The sequence below is a fragment of the Chiloscyllium punctatum genome, chromosome 15 (genome assembly GCF_047496795.1).
Source record: "Chiloscyllium punctatum isolate Juve2018m chromosome 15, sChiPun1.3, whole genome shotgun sequence".
NCBI lineage: Eukaryota > Metazoa > Chordata > Chondrichthyes > Orectolobiformes > Hemiscylliidae > Chiloscyllium > Chiloscyllium punctatum.
Genome location: NC_092753.1, coordinates 2,719,350 through 2,735,000, shown reverse-complemented (window position 1 = coordinate 2,735,000; position 15,651 = coordinate 2,719,350). Strand labels below are relative to the sequence as shown.

Sequence of the window (15,651 nt, the reverse complement as noted above, 5' to 3'; positions counted from 1 at the left end):
AAGTTCAACAGTATGCAGGACAAAGCAGGCACTTGAACAGCACTCTATCCCCTGATGCAGTGGCAGCAATATGTACCCTCCTCAAAATGCACTGCAATAACTCAGCAAGAATCCTTGAATAGCATCTTTTAACCTCTATCATGGAGAACGATATATGCACTGCTACCTGTAAATTCCTTCCAAATGACACACCATCTATCAGCATCCTTCACTGTTCATCAAGACAAGATCTCTGGAACTCTCTGCATAAAAGCACTACGCATACAACTACACTACATGAACTAGAATTGTTCAAGAAGCAGCTCAACATCATCTTCTAGAGGTCAATTAGGGATGGGCCATCAATATTAGCCTAGACAATGATGCTCACATCTCTTGAATGAAGGGGAAAAAAAAAATCTACCATGCATCCTTTATTCAATTGCCAGTTTTCTGGAAACTTGTCAAACATGATCTTGCTTCAAGAAATCTCAAATAATCAAGCTTTAAAAAGGCAAAGGCAGAGGAAGATAGTGGGAGGACTTGATACTGTGGGAAATACAATGAGTTAGTGAATGTTCTCTTAAAAATAATCAAGGTTTCTCCAACACTGAAATTAAATTCTCTTCATTTTCCATAAATACAAGTCTTCTGCAAATCTAATATAAGGTGCACATCAGGTCTATATACATAGAAATATGGAAAGGATGTGGGACAAATTATTTAAACCTCATCCCAGAGTGGTTTTGCTGCATTTTGTAACTGATCTCACTGTACCTGGTTTAAGGTAGAGAACTTAGGCAATGCACCAAAGGGCTTTTGCTCTTTATGGAATATTTTCCAGCTAGCTCATGATATTGAGGATAAACTAGAAAAATTAAAAACAGTGGTATCGATGCAAACAAAAAATGCCTTTTTCTCATTTATCACATTTATTCATAATATAATCCATTTTAACTGCTAACTAATAACATCTCTGCATCTACAAATATCACAATCTATTAAAAGATCACTGAATCCATACCAGGTTTAAGTTTAGAAGCTTAATAGTTTCTTCTATTTAAGCTGCACAGAGTTTTAGTCCACTTACTTGATGAGGGAGATTCAGCTAATAGAGGTATATAAGTAGTTGAAGTGGTCTGTGGGCAATCACAGTTTCAGGCCAAGAGATGATAGATTGAAAATAGTGATGAGGAGGAATTAAGTCTCTCACTGGATCAAGAATGTATGGAATTTATTAATCCAAAGTTTAAGGAGACAGATTTATTTTTAATTAGTAATGGATTAAAGGGTTATGGGGAGCAGGTAGGAAAGCGAAGTTGATGCTGAAATTAGATCAGCTGTGATCAAACTGAATGGAGAGCAAGCTCAAGGGGCAGAAACGACTACTGCTCCTCATCCTTATATTCTAAATTATGATATAATGGGCGCCACTCCAGCCACTTTTCCTTGTTCTTTCCTTGCATTTTTCTTTTTTTATAAAGATTTTCTTTTCTCTACTTATCTTCTGGAGGGAGCTCAGTCAAGGAGGCTGTGATGCTGACGACAGCAGCTGGGGGCTTTGGTAGTCAGCCACAAGGCGGCTGGTGCACCAGGGCAGAACTCTGACAGTTGGTGGCGTAGCAGTTTCTTTGAGGTCTGGAGCATGGTAGGGGCCCAGAGTGGGACTCTACCACAAGAGTGTGGGGACATGGAGCCCGAGGTGGCCGGTGGCGAGAGCAAGAGTTGGCAGCCCGAGGTGGCCAGCATTGAAAACAGGAGCAGGCAAGTCAAAATGGCAGCGGGAGCAGGAACAGGCATCCTATGGTAGCAGAAGTAGAAACAGGCTGCAAGGCGGCAAGATCAAGCCTGAAGTGGCAGAGATCGAGCCTTTGTGAAGAGTGCGAGCCAGTATGGCCAGTGCTTATGGACCGTATTACTGAAGTGTTAACTCTGTTTCTTTATTCTTCAACTTGCAATTATTTTTTCTTATTTTTCTGCTTTGTACCTAAGGTTCTGTACCTCGGTGACTTTATACCTAAGATGATGCCATAAATGGCGACTTGTAAACTTTTCACAGTGACTCGTGTCAGGAAATGTGACAATAAAACTAATTCAATTCAAAAAAGTAGAATCACCTAAATGGAAAAAACTGCAAATAAAAGTTGCAAGAGAAACTTTACTGGTCTTGAAAAAGACCACCATTCAGTACCTTCAACTGACTACATATTCTTATATTCATAAAGTATCATTTTTAACCATAGATCCTTCACCAAAGCCTCAGAATTATGAACACATCTGCATTTTGCAAAACAGTCCTCCAAGAATCAATTCTTATCATCTTCATGTGGAACTACAGAACCCAGTTGGATGTTAAACACCTAACCTTGTGATGTGATAGTGGAACACTGTCATAGCTGAAAGCCACATGAAATACATGGGTCACAGGACTTCATGATGGCAACAAAATCTTAAGTCATAGGCAAATGGCTGCATATTTCATAAGGAAAGGTAGTTTGGCTACTGAAAAAAAAATCATTGATAAATGATTAAAGAAAGCAACTTCAATTGGTGCAAAGGTGTAATTATAGAAGCTGATAATAAGGAGACATTCATTAAAGATAAAACTTAGGAATATGCATAGAGAAACAATAGAACAAGGAATAATGTCCTGGAGAATAGTGAATCAACATGGAAACCCAAGATTTTGGGTAATACTAAACCACTTCCCAAGAATGACTGAATTTTTAAATATTGAAGAACAAACAAAAATCTAGTTACACAGACAAGTGAAACAAAAACAGAATTACTGGTTGTACAACAGTGCAAGACAAAACAAAGATCAACCACTGACAAGCACAGAAGCTGTAGAATGAAGTTAGGAAAAATAACTGCAAGGAGGCATAATCAAAACATAACTAAAATGTAAGAACTCAAAAGTAACAATAAAGGAGAAACAATGTTAACAAAATTATAAAATAAATTTGGTTTTACTGCAAAGCCTAAAAGACAACAGGAAAGAGGGGTTGGAGAGAATACAAATTCTGAATCTTTATACACACACACAGTTTAAAAGAAAACTTCACACACGAAGCTTTCTGTACAAATGGTTGACTTTGACTGAAAAAAAATCTTGGATCAGTGGCAGAAGATTCTCAAACACAACAGGATTGCTCTTCAGGGATACAGCATGGACCTGATGGTTCGAATGGCCGCCCTCCATGCCATAAATGATTCTTATGTTACAACAGGCTGGAAATTCAAGAGGATCTGAACAAGTCTGAACTACAAAAAAGGAAGATTCAGCAGAAATTAAGTACAGAATAATCTAGTCTAAACTAAAAAGTTACGAGGGCCTGAAAAAAAATAGCAAAAGTAATCAAGAGTAGCAAAAACGTCATTGCAAAAGAGAAAATGCAATTATTAAATCTGGTGTGTGCACAAGAAAATAAAATGCCAAAAGGAAGGGAAAAGAAAACAAAGAATGGAGAATTGCAGACAATAACTTAGAGGCAATTTTCTCCCACTCTCTGGGAAATGCTATGAATAAGGCTGCACAAAAGAGAACCAAGTTAGATTTGGAAATGGGAAATCACATACAGACCAAATTTTTATGATCTAACATGGTAATTCAAAGCACGAATGAACGCATTATGCTAACTTGACAATTTTGGGAAACCCTAGTAGAATAGATGCATTTATATTTTAATAAAATTTTTAATTTTGATTACTATAGGAGTGTTACATCAAGGAACTTATGACAGAAGAGAATATTGAAATTCAGTTTGTAACATAATAACTTCAAAAATAATTGGTGTTGCGGAATATGCCTTATCTCAATTATTTGGCACAGTAATTGCCAAATAGTGAGAACAAATGAAGGTGATGGGCTGAAAAAGTAAACAAAGATTTAGATTTTGTATAGGATCACAGCACAATGGGTAAAATCCAGAAGAAACAATATAAAGCAAAAGGTAAGATTACTTTTACCTAAAGTACAACATGAAACAATGCTAATATTGGAACATGTTAGCTATTTTACCATGCTCAGTGTTGTAATATATGTAATATGCAGAAATATTGGCTCAAGAGAAAACAACAGCAATGTAACATTCGTCTTATTTCGTATCACAAAACTTGACCAAAGACAAAGATGTCAGATGAATCAGAGGCTTCCAATAAATGTTGATGTAGGGTACTCGATAAAACATAAGCAAGACAGGTGGAGAAAGCACAAGGCACTGACCAGTAAACAACTTCTGAAACTAAAATGCAAACAAATGATTACGTACTTAGGATTCAAGACTAAAAATCACCAAGCAAAATAAACTTGTGCTGGTTTTGTCCACAACAGGCATTATAACATCCATTTCCATAGAAATCAACCACTGATTAAAAATTCTTAGTGAACAAATTACCTTTGTTTCATTTCCATAGTGAGATTAAAGAGATTAGATATTCCACAAAATCATAAAATGCAGGAGCAGAAGTAGGTAATTTGCCCCATCAATTCTAGTCTGCCATTCAATGAGATCAAGGCTGATTTGATATCCTTAACTCTACTTTCGTCCCATTCTCCTTGATTAAGGATCTATTTTAAACTTGAATATACTCAACGACCCAGCCTCAACAACCTACTGTCAGAGAAAAAAAAAATCTTCTCACTTTCAGATTATGTTGCCTGCTCCTAGCCTCTCCCACATGGGGAAAACGATATTTCTGCATTGACTTTGTCAAGTCCTGTAAGAACCCCATATGTCAAAAATAAATCCTCTTATTTTCCTAAACTCCTATGAATACAAGCCCAAATGGCTAAATCTCTCCTTGTAAGAGAACCTCTACATACCCACAAACAACCCATCAAGTCTTCTCTTGACGAGCTCCAAATATATCTTTTCTTAGATAAAGAGACCAGAACCAGTATTCCAGCTGTGGTCTGACCAGAGTGTTGTACAGTTTTAGCAAGACCTCCTTATTTATAACATTCCATTCCCTTCGAAATCAAGATCAACAGTCCATTTGTTTCTCTTATTAGCGACAGAACTTGCATGTTAGCTTTTGGTGATTCATGAACAAACAGCCCCAACTCCCTCCCCATTTAAATAACATATTGCTCTTCTAATCTTCCTGCCAAAGTGCACAACCTCACATTTTTCCAAATTATATTCATCAGCCAAGTTTTTGTCCACTCATTTAACCCAGCTTTATCCCTCCGTAGACTCTTTGTATCATCCTCGCCACATGCCTTCTCACCTGTTTTTGTGTCATCCACAAAATTCTAACATCTGTTATGAACTGTATAAAGCTTGAAACTTACCTATCATTTTGAAGGATTACTCAGCACTTGTACACATGTACTTTTCTCAAAAGACCAATATATAGAGAGATTTAGGGAAAAGATTTAGATGCTTTTCAAAATACTAATAGAAGATAGTGAAAGGACGGTCAACATTAGCTTACTTGGATGCTTAATTAAGACAGATCACAAGTAGTCTCCATACTGCCGTAGCTGTACATTTTCAATGTCAGAAAAAGTATAATTTAAAAAATATAATGTCTATCGCCCCCTAAGACTGTCCATCAATTTCCCAATGGGTCACTTCAGTTAATCTGCCAGTTGGTGTATCCAGAATGTACAGAAATATATCCTGCACAAAATGTCTACTGTGTCATTTTCACAATTTCTAATATGTACAACTTTTTACTGCAAACTAAATTCATGAACAAAACTCATTTCATCTGTCTTTTCAAACGAATAATACATTTCTACAGTCAGTACAGATTTGATGCAGACATTAAATCCCACAATGTGCTCATTCTTCAGTTGCACAAATGCAAAAAGGTATTCTTCTCATAAGTGAACCATTGTAACTTCTTCTGGAGTTTCCCCACTCAACACATCTCAGCTTACCCAGCCTAAGGATTCAGTGATGTGTAAAATCAATATTGCATTTTCCTACCTCATGGCACCAAACAGCAGTTCACCCCATCATTTGCCAACACACTTGCACTAGTATTCTGTCATAAGGGAGACATTATCAACTGACATCCTTCAATCTGCAGAACAGAGTGGTGTCCATGCATTTCTCCACAGCTATACCATTTAGCAAGTTAGCTGTTAATTATTTCAATCAGCTAAGATTATTTCACAAACTCAGCAAAACATTTTATAAACCAGAGGTGGACGTGAATGATTTTTTCAGGTTTACAAACTTGATCAAGTCCAAGAATAGCAGCAATGATATCAATTCAGTTAGCGCTATAAACATAATGATAGTATGTAGCAGTATTGCCAAACTGTTTGTTATTAAGCAATAAGAATAATCTCTTCAGGATGCAGAATTCAAACAGAAACATTTGTTAAGCTCATTTTTTTCAGTTCTTCAACTTGATCAAGGATGATCAAAACAATTGCTTCCCTCATTCAACTTACAATTAAACAAAATAAAATCAATTGCTATTCCAATTTAAAAATTGCCATAGAAAAATTAACACTGACCCCAGGGGTATCTGTACAGTCCTCACGAGAGGAGCCCACAGAACCTCTTGTGAGAGAGGTCCGAGCATGTTGCATTTGAGGAGACAACATCTGCAAACTATTTGTCCTAGCAGGCATTCCCTGTCCCATACCTCCAGAGCTAATTTCAGATACTTGTTTCCTTGGGATATACATAGAGTGTCTCTGCGAACGGGGTTTGGAGGCATAAGGACTGGGATAATTTAAGTCATAAGGAAAAGACTCATGTGGAGCAGATACTGAATGTGAATGACCCCCTTCATTACTGGCAGGAACTTTTAGCTCTTCTTCATTAGTTGAGTGTCTTGTGGCTGGTTTGCGGGATTCCAGGCTTTTACTCATGGGGGTGGTTGCAGCAGGTGGATTTTGCATTGGCCTGTTTTCCATTTGTCCAGTTGTATTATTTGAAGCATTGAGTTCCAAACAGCTTGAAGGGAAATATCTGGATGTCTGATCCTCCCCATGTATTTTCATGTCACTAAGGTTTCCAACTGACCTTGAATCACTCAATGTCCTGTAAGTTTTGGATGGTGTTAAAACAGCTGGATTTTTCGACTGCTGAGAGACAGAGCCTTGTACTGGTTCTATGAAACTGTGACGGCTAGGTTTTTCAGTTGGTAGAGTTCCAGTTTTATTTTGTGGCATTTCTACAAATGAATGTCGATTCTGCTGAGATTTTGTATTGGGTTTTAAGTATTTTGCACCTGGACCTTCTGCAACCTTTTGATCAGCCTGGAAATCAGCTTTAGACTTAGAATGTGCTTCCTTGGAGTTTAGACGTGGGCTGGGAAGAAGCGGTAAGTTAGTGTTTGTTAAATCCTTGCTGCTAGAGAGATTCTGTTTTGTCTGTTGATAATCTGGCAGGGGAATAAGGTTTGGGCTCAGTGCAGCTGAACTTTCATTTGAAGAGCCATCGTGCTGAGTGCTGTCATCTGCTCGCTTAAAACTGACAGTGAGGTTCTGCTGATCTCGGCTTTCTGAACGAGTTGACTGAGATGTACTTTTGTTGCCATGATTTCTGCAAAACAATGATAAAGTTTTATTTTGAAGAATTTGTTTCCGTAGTAGTGCTAAATCTCAATACTTAGTCATCTATCCCATTTTGCATAAATTGCAGAGCTAAGCTTACAGCTCCCAATTTCAAGACAACTTTTGCGGTTAAATAGAGGAATCCAGATGATCCTGCTCCTCCTCCACAAGACGTGCTACACTGCTAACTCAACAAATGATTTCGCCTTGAAATCCATACATGGGTATAGACTCAATAAACCAAGCAAGAAAATACTCAGGCTGGCATAAATGAATTAACTGTGTAGATTACTTAGTGTGGAAACAGGCCCTTCGGCCCAACAAGTCCACACTAGCCCACCGAAACGCAACCCACCCATACCTCTACATTTACCCCTTCACCTAACACTACGGGCAAATTTAGCATGGCCAATTCACCTGACCTGCACATTTTTGGACTGTGGGAGGAAATCCGGAGGAAACCCACGCAGACACGGGGAGAATGTGCAAACTCCACAGTCAGTTGCCTGAGGCGGGAATTGAACTCGGGTCTCTGGTGCTGTGAGGCAGCAGTGCTAACCACTGTGCCACCGCGCCGCTGTAATTTATATTAAAACACCTATTAGGGGCTGAAACTATAATTTTACATGTGTGGGGTTCCATTCCTTCTGCATTTAATGTCTGCACAAGGTTTGAAAATTAATTTCGAAGGATTCACTGTCATTCGTCCCTCTTTCAGCCAATCTTTTTCCCCTCATTTGGTTTGTGATTAACAATGGATGAAATATTCCAACTCATACCTTCTGGTTTAGACTCTGTATACCTTAGTAGAGATTCTATGTTCTGATTGGTTAAAGACACAGCTGGCTTACTTCCATCACAGATCTTCTGCAGAAAGTACTCTGGTGATCAGGAGTCCGATGTTAGCTCGGTATGACTCAAAACCTACAAGTCTCTGGGCAACACAAAGCCTTATGAACAGCCAATGGCACTCCTTCAACACTGATGCAAATTAAACTCTGTTTATTTCTCCCCAGATGCTGCCTGACGTGCTGAGTGTATCCAGAAATCTCTATTTGGATTTCTAACATTCACTGTACTATGCTTGTGTTAAAATGTTAAAATTGTATTATTAAACATTAATGCAATTAATATGCAACAGCACCATTGATGACTGTAGGGGAGTATTTAAATACTAAGTAGCTGAATACTTGCAAAAGATTTTCTTCCAAAATAGGATTTCGAAAATAAATTTTACTTGTGCCATTTTTCAATTCAACATTCAAGTAATATCCACTTATTACGCAGGAATATAAAAAGTTGGCAGGTTATATAGTGGAACAAATGACGGGTTACCAATTGCTTACAAATTGTGGGCTGCTAAGATTTAACCCCCATTTTGTGACATCACAAAAAGTGCAAAATAATTTCTGATGCATATTCAATACAGTCAAAATAACTTTAAAATTGAGATAAACTAATAATTCAAACTAATCATTTTATAATTTTCCACATTATTATTGAAAAGAGAGACATGGTGTCAAGTCAACAACCAGTAAGATGCCCCCATTGCCAATTAGCTGGTCCTCCCATATCTGGTTCCACCTCCTATTGTAAAGACTATCATTTTAAATATTATATTTTTGATTGTGGACTGAGGTGGATAAAAAACTGCTTTAAAACCAAAAGGAAGGAGTTGCTGCACATTTAAAGATATGCAACTGAAACTCAATGTTTGTGGTATTTACACTGTTGTTTTGGCGAGTAGGGGCATTGTTTCCTGATGATTGCCTTCAGGAATGGTGTATGCTTGAGATATGGATGCAATAAGTTTGGTTGATTTCAGGTTTGGTCACAATAGCACAAACCAGTCACAGATACAGGCCATCAATCTGACAATACTGATTGGTTCTAAAGAACAGTCACTGCATCTGAAATATTAATTCTAATGTGTCTCCAAAGATGCTGCCAGTGCTGCTGATTTTTTCAAGCAATTTTTGTTTCTGTACTCTTGGATTGGATCCTGGATAGCTAAACAGTTTGGAATATGAACAATACAGGGAGAAAATCTTCAAACTGCTGGAAGGGTGATGTGCTTCTCTCCCTGCAATAAAAGTCTGGACTTCCAAATGTTTTAATGAGACAAAATTGAGATCATCCATGTCTAAAGGTCAGGTAAGAGGTCAATGTACCAACTTCCCCTCCTTCCTCAAAAGGAATTAACGATTTCTATGAAGACAGACTAAAGATCAGAAAGTTCTGTTAAGCAAAAGAGCAATTAGTGTGAAACTCACATGCTGATGCTCTTGGTGGTGACCTCAGATAGTTTTTTTTAAAAAGTCCTCCACCCTTAAAAGTATTTTTTTTGGGCTTGTCAGTGTCAATGTCTGCATATGTATGCAGAGTTTTTAAAACAGTTTTAAAGTTTTAACCAGTCGAGCCATACGGTGATAGTTCATAGCTGCTTACTTGTGATGACAATTTGATGGTATTAAATATTAAGTCATATTAAGCACAGGAACCTCATCAGTTTTCTGTTAATTTTATTCCAACAGATAGATACATTGAGGCCTTTGTATGCTTTGATTAAGTCATTAACCTTTATGGTGACTCAAGAGTCATGGGAATCAGTCACTTTTCCAAGTGGATTGGAACACCATGTGATCTGCATGATCTACCACGTCTTCAGATAACATTGTCAATCATAATCACGTAACTGAGGAAGGAGGAGGAATAAAGGAAAGACTTTTGGGGTTCAGCAGGTAAGTAAAAAAAGAGTAAGGGTCGGATTTTTGAGGAGGAATCGATGACAGTTATTTTAAAAGAGCAAACATACAAAAGGAAAAACTAATTTGATAAAAAGGTAAAGATTAAAACGTTAGTAAAGTATCTGTGAAAATAAAAGATACTGTAAAAGATGTTTACAAGTCTGTCAAAGCACTTACAATAATATTGTTTTCTTGGCGGCAGGAACAGGAGAAATTCTATAAGCAATGAGGAAATTATTGAGATACTGGACAAATTTTTATGTCTGCCTTTACAAGTAGAAAATACAAATTACACACTGGAAATATAGGGGAACCAAGTGACTAAGAATTATGAAGAACTTCAGATAATTAATATCTGCAGAGATAAAGCAGTGGAGAAATTTAAGGAACTAAATTACAACAGTTCCCCAGCACCTGATTGCCTACATCTGGGGTTCTCAAAAAGGTAGCTACAGTGATAGATGGCAGACACCCTGGATAGAGTTTTCTAAAGTTCCCAAAGGTTCTAAAAATGATCCTAGCAACTTATAAATGATTAAATATCACATTGCTATTCAAGAAAGGAGGAAGAGAGAAAACATGGTGTTATAGGTCAGTGTGACATCAGATATTGAGAAAATTCTGAGGAAATTTTAGCTATGCACTTAGAAAAATTAGTATTACAGACAACTTTGGGAGGTAAGCTGATTCTCAAGTCCCACTAGTCTGGAGGTCACAAGATGCTAATGATATACAGTCAGTTTTGCTATAACGCATATTTTTTAACACAAATGTGCAGTAAAGCAACTGAAGAATTTAGACTGTTATTTGTAGAGCATGAACTTTCCTTACCTGTACTGGCTATTATGCGATTCCAGCTCCATTAGTTTAAATTGTGCAGTTATTGCACCATTTTCTTATAACATGAGATTGCATAAGAATGGGACTATTGTGTTATATCAGAACTGCATTGGCGTTTGAATTCAAGAAGATTTGAGTTTTAGAGGGATGTTTTACTGCATTTATACATGCTTTATTGAGTCCACACATGGAGTATTGTATGCGGTTTTGATCTCCTTACCCAAGGAAGGATATACTTACCACAGAGAGTGAGAGTGAAGATTCATTAGGCTGATACTGGGGATGGCAGGATTGTCTTATGGTGAGAGGCTGGTTTGACTGGTTCAGTATTCACTAGATTTTAGGAGGATGAGAAAAATTCTTGTTGAGCATAAAATTTTAGTATGGCTTGACAGACTAAATACAGTGAGGATGTTTCCTCTGGTTGGAGAGTCTACAACTGGGGTGGCGGGGGGGGTGGGAAAGAGGGGGACATAGTTGCACTAGACTATTTTGAACGGAGGTGAGGAAGAATATCTTCACTCAAAAGGTGGAGTACCTGTGGAATTCTCTACCACAGAAGGCAATGGATGCCAAGTCACTGACTATTCAAGAAAACAACTGAGATTTTAAAAATTTTCAAGAGTTAAGGAGAGAAAGCTGGAATACGGCATTGAGATAAGAGGATTAGATATGAACATTACTTTGAGTGGTACAGCAGACTCAAAGGGCCGATTGACCAATTCTTCTGTGTTTATCAAAGCATGCAATAAGTCTGTTGGAATTAAGTGAACAAAAATCCTTGACCAATTTACTGTATTTAACAAAAATTACTGTTTGTTATAATCTGATCATATGTAAACAGCTATGAACTGTTCACATATGGCTTTACTGTTAAAACTGTAACCCAGTTTTAAAATCCAGAGACACAAGGACAAACAAAAAAAAATTCTGGAGGAGAGGGAAAAGAAAACTGAAAAACAGAGTTCAACAGCAGACTACAGGAATCACTGAGATGAACATCTAATTTGCTAGGAGTTTCTGTTCTTCAATCTCTTTTAGCCAACTTCCTACATTCCTTCATAGGAAATGCTGATTAAGAGCAACAGCTTACAGTAGCTGGTGGGACAAAATAACTGGCTTTGTTGAGGTCTCAGATATTTTTACGGCAGAAAGCGAGATACACAAACTGCTGTTCCAGAAATCTGAAGGTTTCTCACTGTACCAATCACACATCAGGCTATTCAGCTACTAGGTGTTATCAGACTGATGAACTTTGGCATCCATGAATGGTCAGGAAGGAGAGATAACACAGTATAGTCAGGGGAACAGACATATTCTTTGTGGCGAGGATTGAGAGTCCCAATGGCTGTGTTGCCACCCTGATGTCTGGATTCAGGATATCTCATCTGGGCTGCAGAGGAACTTGGGAGTAGAGGGGAAAGATCCAATTGCTGTGATCCACAAAGGTAACAATGGCAAAGGCAGAACAAGGCAACATATTCCACAGAGAAAATATCAGCAGCTAGGGCCGAATTAGAAAGCAGACCCAAAAAGATAGTAATGTCTGGGTTACGACCACAGCCATGAGCTAATTGGCACAGGGCCAACAAGATTAAATTGGAAAATACATGGCTCAAAGATGGAGAGAAATGGGTTCAAATTCAAGAGATTCTGGCACCAATGCTGGGGAAAGAAGGAGCTGTTCTGATGGGAAGGGCTCCATTTATGTCGTGCTAGGACCAGAGTCCTGATGAATTGCACAACTAGGACTGTAGATATGGTTTTAAACTAAACAGTGTGCGCGTGCCTGGAGAGGCAAGGAGATTCAGTTGCATGGAAAGTCAGAAACTCAACAGATAAAGGAGGCAGTAGGATTGCAGGTTATTGATGGGGCTGATTGTTACCAGAAAATACAAGGGACGGCATATCATATTGAGTCAAAGAGCTATGAAAGTGTAGTAAATTTCAATAATAGAAGCAGCTTAAAAAGGCTTTGTATCTTAATGCATGAAGCATTCGGAATAAGGCTGATGGGGCAAATCAAGATATATGACTGAGATCTCATATCCATTATGGATACAAGAATTTAGGGATTCCATGATTCTAAGATACTTCAACCTAAAGAGTACAGAGGAGGAATTAAGTAACCCATCACTAAAGTAATATTAGACAAACTATAAAGGCAGATAAGACCTCTAGCCTTGATGGCTTATATCCTAGGATCTTAAAAGTAGCTCCGAAGATAATTGACGCACTGGTTGTAATTAGATAAATATCTTTGGATTCAAGAGAAGTACCGGAGGACTGGAAAACTGTCAAGGTAACATCCCTGTTCAAAAAGGGAGGAAAGCAAACAGTTGGTAACTATAGGCCAACTAGCCTAATCTATAGTGTTGTAAAAGTATTGGACTCAATTAAGAAAATAATAGCAGAAAATGTGGAAAATCCTAATCTAAATTAGCATGGTTTTATGAAAGGGCAATCGTTTCTGATGAATTTTAGAGATTTTTGACACAATCTCAACCAGACTGGATAGAGGACAACCAGTAGATACATGGTATTTGGCATTCCAAAAGGTGTTCAGCAAGGTACATCACAAAAGGATAAACCATAACATAAGAGCCCACTGTGTTGGAGATAGCATATTGGCATGAATAGAAAATTAGCAAATGGGCAGGGAACAGCAAGTGGGATAAGAGGTTTTTTTCAGGTTGGCAACCGGTGACAAGAAAGGTTCCAGAGGGTCAGTGCTGGGACCTCAACTGTTTACAATATATAATGACTTGGAGGATGGAAATGAATGTACTGTAGCCAAATTTGCAGATGACACAAAAATAGATGTAAAGGCAGGTTGTAAAAGGGATAACAACAGTTTCCAGAGAAATATTGACAGTTGTGGGCAAATATTTGGTATAATGTGGGGTAAGTACAAAGTTTCAGAAGGGAGACAAAAGAACAGAATATTATTTAAATGGAGAGAAACTGCAGAAAGCTGCAACACAATAAGGGACTTGGGACACTTGTACCCAAAACAAAGAAAGTTAGCACACAGATGCAGCAAGTAATCAGGAAAGTTAACAGATGTTGGCCCTTATTTCAAGAGGGTTAGTGTAGAAGAATAAGGAAATCTTCATGCAACTGTACAAGGTGCTGGTGAGATCATATTTGAAGTACCGTGAGTAGTTTTAAATACCCTTATTTAAAATATATCATTTCGTTGGAGGCAGTTAAGAGAATATTCACTAGGATGATCCTGAGTATAGAGGGACAGCCTTATGAACAAAGGCAGTGTACTCACTGAAGTTCAGAAGAATGAGACGTGATCTTATAGAAATGTATAGGATCCTTAAGGGCTTGACAGGGTAAATTCTGAAAGGATGTTTCCTGTCATAGGATAATCCAAGACCAGAGGTATAGTCTCAGAGTAAAGGGATGGCAATTGCTCACAATGTGGTATCCTCTACACTGGGGAAACAAAGCACAGGCTGGGCAACTGCCTTGCAGGAATATCCATCGTCTGTCTATAAAAAGAGGAGTGCCAAGTGCCATATATTAGTTTTACCTGTTTTCTGCATGATGAGGTTTTCTTTTAGTTAACCGTGTTGGAGAAGTGCCACTAGATTTGTCCAACAGCCTCTGGGTCTGGAACACAGTGTGATTTAAGCATTGTTCTGTGAGGTATCTTTCAGATGGATTTAGCTTCAGCAAGTTCTTCAAACAGGAAAAAAAAATGATAATACAAGTTAATCCACACAACTGCACCTTAGAAGTAGTTTGTTTCTGTCTATGCTCCATACCTCAGGGTGCCATTTGTTTGATTTTAATTGAAAAAATGGAAGCCACTTACAAGAGACTTTCAAAACAGGTGATGTAACTCCAGAATCATTAGTAAAGCAACAAAAAACAAGAAACAAAACTGAAATAGTCATATTCCTCAAAATTATTCTGCCAATGTTTCAAAGCTTTCATACCTTCATAAGGTCCAACATAACTCCACTAATAACGCCCAGGTATCTTCTGTCCAGAGTCTGAGGGTGGTTTACAGCAGGGAACTGGAAGCAAAGGGTTCACTGATCATATTTGAGCAAGGAATACTCAAAAGTCAAAAATGCATTTCAAATTATATTTAAATATCCTAATGCATTCATTCTTTTTAAAAAATGGGAAAAGTATCTTATACAAGACATCTTCTAACAATGAAGAGTTGCAATTAATGAATCAATTAAAAATGTATTTTATAGGGTTAGTTTTTAACACATTCATGCAAAATTTGTGCAGAGAGTAAACTTTAGTCTCAAACTAATACAATTGGCAAGCCACTCTAATTTTTCAAAAGACTTTTTTTGCTTTGCTAAAGAATGAAACTTCAGGTTTTGAATTCTAGTTCACACAAAATCATTTTATGGAAACACCTTGCACAGCTGTTTAATTCAGATGATCACTGGACCACATCAGGCAAGTTATTCTGATCAAAGATAGATATGCTCACCATACTTATCAAAATATTTTACTAATGGACTGTCTGTAAACAAGCCTCATTGGGTTGCACTTTTCCAAGTTGACAGTGATGTTGATGTT

The 15,651-nt window shown here is 37.7% G+C and overlaps 1 protein-coding gene across 4 annotated transcripts in view; it reads right to left on the bottom strand.

Moving 5' to 3' along the window:
- cdkl5 (cyclin dependent kinase like 5) overlaps nucleotides 1-15,651 on the bottom strand; it is a 157,144-nt gene that overhangs the window by 31,699 nt on the left and 109,794 nt on the right. For all 4 annotated transcript variants that reach the window (XM_072584467.1, XM_072584465.1, XM_072584468.1 and 1 more), the window contains exons 10-12: nucleotides 15,045-15,125; nucleotides 14,636-14,784; nucleotides 6,458-7,493 (exon numbers count right to left, since the gene is read on the bottom strand). In XM_072584467.1, coding sequence (XP_072440568.1) covers nucleotides 6,458-7,493; nucleotides 14,636-14,784; nucleotides 15,045-15,125 — 1,266 coding nt within the window. The remainder of the gene's footprint in view (nucleotides 1-6,457; nucleotides 7,494-14,635; nucleotides 14,785-15,044; nucleotides 15,126-15,651) is intronic.